This window comes from Oryza brachyantha, chromosome 6 (genome assembly GCF_000231095.2).
Source record: "Oryza brachyantha chromosome 6, ObraRS2, whole genome shotgun sequence".
Taxonomy (NCBI): Eukaryota; Viridiplantae; Streptophyta; class Magnoliopsida; order Poales; family Poaceae; genus Oryza; species Oryza brachyantha.
The window spans coordinates 4,536,468-4,543,491 of record NC_023168.2 but is presented as its reverse complement, the minus strand read 5'-3'; the positions used below and the strand labels follow the sequence as shown (position 1 = coordinate 4,543,491).

Genomic DNA, 7,024 nt, shown 5'->3' with positions numbered 1-7,024 from the left:
AAGAAGGAAAGATCGAAGCTTGTGTTCGAGTAGTAGTGAAACAAAAAGGCTTTTCTGAATTCTAGCTACTCTATCAGTGAAGTTTCCAGCTGAGCAAACGATTCGAGTGTGCATTTTACAGAATTAAAAGTCTGGCCGTTTTAGACCACTTCCATTGTCTTATATTGTAATGCTTTTTAGTACTGTTTATATTCATCCACTGGTCAATGGATATAATTTATATAGGTATCTAAATTTATTAGCATTTATATAAATCTAGATAATGACAGAGTCTTATATTGTGAAATGAATAGTATATATATGTAATATTATATATATATATATATAATATTATATATATACTATTATCACTAGTCTTTTTTTATGTTGATGTACAATACAAACGTATACGTCTGTAACCCACATATATTCGTGCCTATAAACCCATGCACACCTTACCACATGAGCATCTCCAAAAATATTACGGATATCTTGCTATTGATGCTATTAACAGATATGTTGCTTATCAGTACTTAAAATTTGGCAAGCTCCATCACAAGTAGGCTAAAGTAGCTTATCCTACTAAGCTACACTTAGGGCATGTACAAAGGGCTCTCATTATCGTCTCTATCGCTCGCTGACATGGAAGAAATAGAGGATAGGAGAGAGAAAAGTGGTTGTTTTGCATAGAGTCAGAAAACATCGACTCTTGGCGCATAAAACGAGGAGACAACTAAAAAAATATGTTTTGCACGTGTACTGACTCTAATTAGAGGCATTGATCAGATGGAATATGAACGGAGAATTAGTTAGCCTGTAATTATGAAGAGTTAGTTTAAAAGACTCTCATTTATATGAGAAGTTTTTTCTGGTGACATGGCTTGAGATAGAGCTCATAATAGGCTCTACCATTAAATATGTCCTTAGATTTTCACCGAAGTTTAGTTTGTACCATGGATATGGCACAATCACAACCATCTCCTATATCTCTTGGTTAGGCGGAAAAAAGATCGCCATCAACCGATTCACTGCCCACCATGGAGATTTCATTCGATACGGCTTGGAACTACCCGCATCAACCAAGGTTATAGCTAAGCTAGCTAGCTACCTGCAGATGCGTCCGGCCATGCAGCCAAACAAAACAATCATCGCACAGCTAGCTGCACTGCACTGCACTGCGTTCACGGGCATCTCCTCCATCTGCCCGCGACGACCGCGACACGTACGAGTCCTGCGCTAGCTGCGACATGATTACAGATTTGGTGGTCCTCTCCCTCGCGATTGATCGCTAGCTGCAATCGTGAAGCTACGCACGCACACACGTACATCGAATCGGTGACAAAATTTCTAGCGGCGTGCAACACGCCGGGGCCAAGGATCGATCTGATCGTGTCGGCGTAAGCACTGTACGTATTCGGAAAAGTAGGAATCACCTCTAAACTATTACGGCAATACGAATCACAATCTTAAACTACAAAATCAGAGACTCCTTCCGTTTCTCAAAATGTAAGACTTTTTAGTTTAATTTAATTTATATGGATGCTAATGTATCTAACATGTATACAAATCATACATATGAATCAGTAGATAAATTTAGACCAGACAAAAAAATAGTATTTAGCATCCTCAATTTTTCAATCCGGATAAATTAACCATAGCATTTGTTAGAATGGTTTTAGTACAAGACTGCACGAGTGATTCCAACTTGACAATCTAGTTATCAATAATAAATAAAAAGATTAGTTGAGTACACGTGTCATACCTTCTCACCATCCCTGTCGTGCCGTAGAGAGGTAGAGAAATGTGTGGGGATATGATACATGATCCAGCTAATATTTTTTTTAAGGATTGTCACGTTGGCATCACGTATATAATCATTTGTCAAAACCACTCCAAACGGTGCTTATGCGATAATTTATCCAGGTTAAAAAGTTAAATTACTACATTTTAATTTTACAATTTCAAGAGTAATTTGTAACATCGCAATATATAGTTAGAGCTGTTTTACAGTGCTCCACCTTATCTCTAGGGAATAAGACTTAACAATAAAACCTGAACATTGATAATGTTTATTTGAATTATGTGACTTAAAATTAAAATGTATTTCTCATGTGTGAGTAATGATTGCAGAGATCAACATTAATGGTTGATACCATATATTATGCTTTCCAATTTTAATTATGCATGCAATAAATTAGAGGTGAAAAAAACAACTAATTCCATCATATTAGAATCGACATGTAGGCCATAGGTCAATGAAAAAATTGTTTGTTTATTTTAAATCTATCGATTCATGAAATATCATACGCTAAACAAAAGTTTGATTTAATTATAGAATTCCTAATATGCAAAATATAATTAAATATTTTCTTATCTTATTTTTTGTATTTACATTATATATTATTTTCAATTCTTATGATATTATTTATAGATTAAATATGAAGTTCTCATTCAACGTGTTAAAGATTTAAAGTTAGTTTTGCATGAGGCAGGTTCATGGTTTAAAATCAAATACGAAATTTGGCAAGGGATATTACCATATTAATTACTTTCTTTATAGGCAATAACGTTTTGCATGGTAGATCCAAGAATTTGTTTCCTTCCATTTTCTGATATATTACCTCCAAGGAGGTAAGATGGATGTGGTCCATTGGATTGAACTGCATTGGACGAACTGAAATAATTTGGAGCACCGTGAAATTTTCCCTATAGTTAAAGACGACAATTGATATTTTCTTCCGTACCCGCCGCGTGCCGCCGCGCGCGCTCGATCGTCGGCGACGGAAAGCCCGGCGTGCGCACGCACGTCGGCGTTCATGCACGGGCCCGGGCGCCGTCGCCCTCCGCTCCTGGTCCTGGATGGTGAAAGGCTACATTGCCACAGCTCCTAGTTCTAGTAGTAGCATAGTTGAGTACTGTACCGGCGGCCGGCGCGGCGCGGCTATACAAGGCGGCAGCCAGCAGCAGCTGCTCGCAATAGACCGCTCAACCCCTCTTGTCTTCTCCGTCCTTGTTCGGAGAACAGGTATAATAACAGGCTATAAGCAAGCTATAAACATATTTTAAAAAAATATAAAGGAGGAGAAAAGAGTTGGGCTACTAATTTGTATATAGGCTCTAAGACAAAATGTGTGTATGACATGTAGACCATATATTAAAGTTTTATAAGTAAATAATATATAAATTAGCTATTAGATTGACTATAGATTAATTGAACCTAGTTTGCTGTACTATTGAACTTGCTCTCAACTACTGTAGGACTCCAGGACGCTGCAGGACTTGAACGCTTCATTTCATCCATCTCGTCAAGCTAGTATGTCTCTCGTGTCACGCACATCTCACTCTCAGCTGCCTGATTGGATCGAGTTCTCTTGTATTTCTGCTTGTGCTTTTGGTAACTCGAGATTTCGTAAGCAATTGTTGATGAGAATGGAAGGGAAGAACTCTGTGCGTCACTGCACGGCAAATTTTCTCTCATAAAAACTTGACGGTTGACTGTATTACCACTCTCATTGTTATCGGTCCGTCATTTCACTTTTATTTATATTTATAAATTAAAATTTAAAATTTAAAATTTAATTAGGTGTTAATTTCGGAAAAAAATTGTTGTATTTTATTATATAACAATTACTTCAAACCGCTAAAGACATAGGGTCATCTTTTCATTTTTAACGAAAAAACAAACAACATATTTGCAAAAAAAAAATTATAAATAAATTCTATATACGTATTTATAGCAATTATTTATATACCAAATTTTAAATTTGAAAACTTAATTTTATAGTTAAGTTTATGGTTTTTTATTCTGATTTTTTTCACAATATCTGCTTTTAAATTCTACAAACACGTATATGAAACTTTTATCTATTAATTTTTTTTAAATAAACCTTTTTGATTTTTTAGATAAAAAGCACGAAACGATTGGAGCCGGAGAGGAGTAAACCACAGTCCCACACAGGTCCAGAACGATTTGCGAACAAACAATTCTCCGATGATTTGCGAACAAACAATTCTCCGTGCGCAATTCTGCTTGCGGCTCTTGGCCCGATGACTGACGATTCTCTGAACGGCTGCAGACTGGAGCACGCGATTTCAATGGTAAACAGGCGCCTGCAAACCCTGCGTCCCTGCAACTGCAGACGCATCATTTTTGTTGTCAACTGCAGCTGCCGGGGGAGGCATGCAGGAGAGCCTGCTGCTTGCTGCCGATGCTTCCCATCGACACGTCCTCCGATCCTTCGGCTCTACTCCTACAATTGCATGCGCGCCAGCTGGGCCGGCGTATATATAATGGTCTCTTTGGTTGAGTGCTTGCTTTGTCGATAATTTTTGTCGACGACGCCACTGGGCTTTTAGTTAGCTAGCTAGGTTGGTCATTAGCATGATGCGAAGTTGCTAATACTTGTAGGCAACCGGGTTCTCAATCATACAATCTCATTCTTTTGGTAGTATATAAATAATCTTAACCGTTTATTAAAAATTACTATTACTTTATTTATTAATTGATTAGTAGTATTTTGTAATTTTATTTTTTGCAATAAAAAGCACAACAACCATCTTTAAATTTCTACTACACCTAATATTATTGATGCTATAATTTAATCATAGTCATTCAATAAAATTAAATCAACAATAACGATTAAATTCTAATGCCAATAGAATACATCATAAAACACCTCCCATACAAATATTTCTTTTAAAAAAGTACTCCTAGCAGCTAGCAGCAGGATTCTCTGAAGATTAAGACCATCTTCCTTTTCACTAAAACATCCTTCAGGTTATCTAAACCATGTCAAGTCTTGAAGAAAGAAAAACAAGCCTCCAGACAGAGGGCCAACATATCTGCTTGCTTGGACAGGTGCTGAATTGCTGAAGCAGCTGAACAAGCAATGGGCCATGACCCCATGAGAGCGTGCAATGAACCATGCATCCAGCTGGAGCCATGATTGCTGTGGACGCAGACTGCAAGTGCATGGATTGTGGTCGACATATCCGTCAAATTCCGGCACCAAAATTAAACCCCCGTCCATCCGATCGAAAGTTCAGAGTGGCCTCCTAAAGCCAGTTTATGCGCTGAAAATGATTAAGAAAAACCTGTCATGATGTTCTGATGAGGTCCCTCCAATTATGTGTGGTCCGATCCTTGCTGCATTCTGTTGACTTCGCCGCTCCACGTAGAATGTAGCACAGTGGTATACTAGTGTACTACTACGCCGGGTTGTGATTATGAATTGGATGCTGCTTCCAGGCAATCCTAATCCATTCAATCATGCCAGCTTTTCTAATTCAAAGTATCTGTTCTCGTACGATTTATTTTTGCGCACTGTGCAGTGATGAATGCCACGGAGAGGGACTAGTGGTGGTTGTTTATCTGCACGCCTTTGGAGAGTTTGGATCGTAGCTGCAGCTTCTCCAAGGACAGAAGAAGAAAAAAAAGTTGAAATGAATTCGTTTTACACATGCATATCCAGATGATTCTCATTTTGATGCCGTTCAGCTCGGCTATATAAGCAGCTCCCAGCTTTGGCTTTGCTTCTCAAACTGCCACGAACACATCCACTCTTTTGATCTTCTCCCAGATTGTGAGCTCTCTTCTTGGCAAGATGGTGAAGAAGCAGAGCTTCCTGCTGCTAATGGTGCTCGTCGCCGGCGTGGCTGTGTCGGCGATGGCGGAGAGGAAGCTGATGTCTTTATACAAGCCCCAGCCGGACCAACTGAAGTATCACAATGGCGCCGTCCTGAGCGGTGACATCCCCGTGTCGATTCTTTGGTACGGCCGGTTCACGCCGGCGCAGAAGGCCGTCGTCACCGACTTCGTCCTCTCGCTGGCCGCCCCGCTTCAAGCGGCGCCGGCACCGTCGGTGTCGCAGTGGTGGGGCAGCATCCACCGGCTGTACCTCTCCAAGGCGGTGGCCGTTGGCAAGAACGGGGGAGCTCATGGCGGCGGCGGTGCCTCCAAGAACGCGCGGGTGGTCCTGTCCGGGCAGGTCTCCGACGAGGGGTGCTCGCTGGGGAAGAGCCTGAAGCTGTCCCAGCTCCCGGCGCTAGCGGCGAAGGCGAGGCCGGCGAAGGGCGGCGTCGCGCTGGTGCTGACGGCGCAGGACGTGGCGGTGGAGGGGTTCTGCATGAGCCGGTGCGGGACGCACGGGCCCGTGGCTCACGGCGCCGCCGCCGGCGCCGCGTACGCGTGGGTGGGCAACTCGGAGACGCAGTGCCCGGGCCAGTGCGCGTGGCCGTTCCACCAGCCGGTGTACGGGCCCCAGGCGCCGCCGCTGGTGCCGCCGAGCGGCGACGTGGGCATGGACGGGATGGTGATCAACGTCGCCAGCATGGTGGCCGGCGCGGTGACCAACCCGTTCGGCGACGGGTTCTACCAGGGGGAGCGCGGCGCGGCCCTGGAGGCCGCGACGGCGTGCACGGGCGTGTACGGCAAGGGCGCGTACCCAGGCTACGCCGGCGAGCTGCTCGTCGACAGGGCGACCGGCGCCAGCTACAACGCCCACGGCGCGCGCGGCCGGAAGTATCTCCTCCCCGCGCTCTTCGACCCCGACACGTCCGCCTGCTCCACGCTCGTGTAGCACCACCGAACCGGTCCACGTGTCGTGTCTTGTATTGTGTAGTGTACTGTGTACATGATGCTGCAGTGCTGATACTATGCGAGTCTATGTGTACATAATAAGTTCACGTCAACTCGGTTACGTTTGGCTGCCTGCTGGTTAGTAGTGACGCTGTTACGCTAAATAAGAAGTTTAGAATTTGTAATTCAAGTGCAAATGCTGTGTAAATCTCTTTAAGGTATTCTAAGTTTTTCTTTTCGGGATTTGGGGACTTTGGAACCTTGTCGGATGGTTTCCACGGCGCAGCGCCACGCGTGCGGGTTGTGTGTACTCTTGTGATGACGTGTGGGGGGCGTGCCACGTGGGGACGACCGGATGGGGACTCCGGACTTCGCTGTGATGGACCAGGCCGTTTCTCTGATGGGCCCAATAGGCCATCGTATCTAATTGTTCTGGCTGGGCCACCGGGCTCACGCTTGGATTTGTCG

At 43.5% G+C, this 7,024-nt stretch overlaps 1 protein-coding gene across 1 annotated transcript; it reads left to right on the top strand.

Moving 5' to 3' along the window:
* The first annotated feature begins 5,359 nt into the window (after positions 1 to 5,359).
* On the top strand, positions 5,360 to 6,794 carry LOC102699515 (protein PHOSPHATE-INDUCED 1 homolog). The gene has a single exon (XM_040525362.1). The coding sequence runs from the start codon at positions 5,583 to 5,585 to the stop codon at positions 6,555 to 6,557; it is 975 nt and encodes a 324-aa protein (XP_040381296.1). The 5' UTR covers positions 5,360 to 5,582; the 3' UTR covers positions 6,558 to 6,794.
* The last annotated feature ends 230 nt before the right edge of the window (positions 6,795 to 7,024 follow it).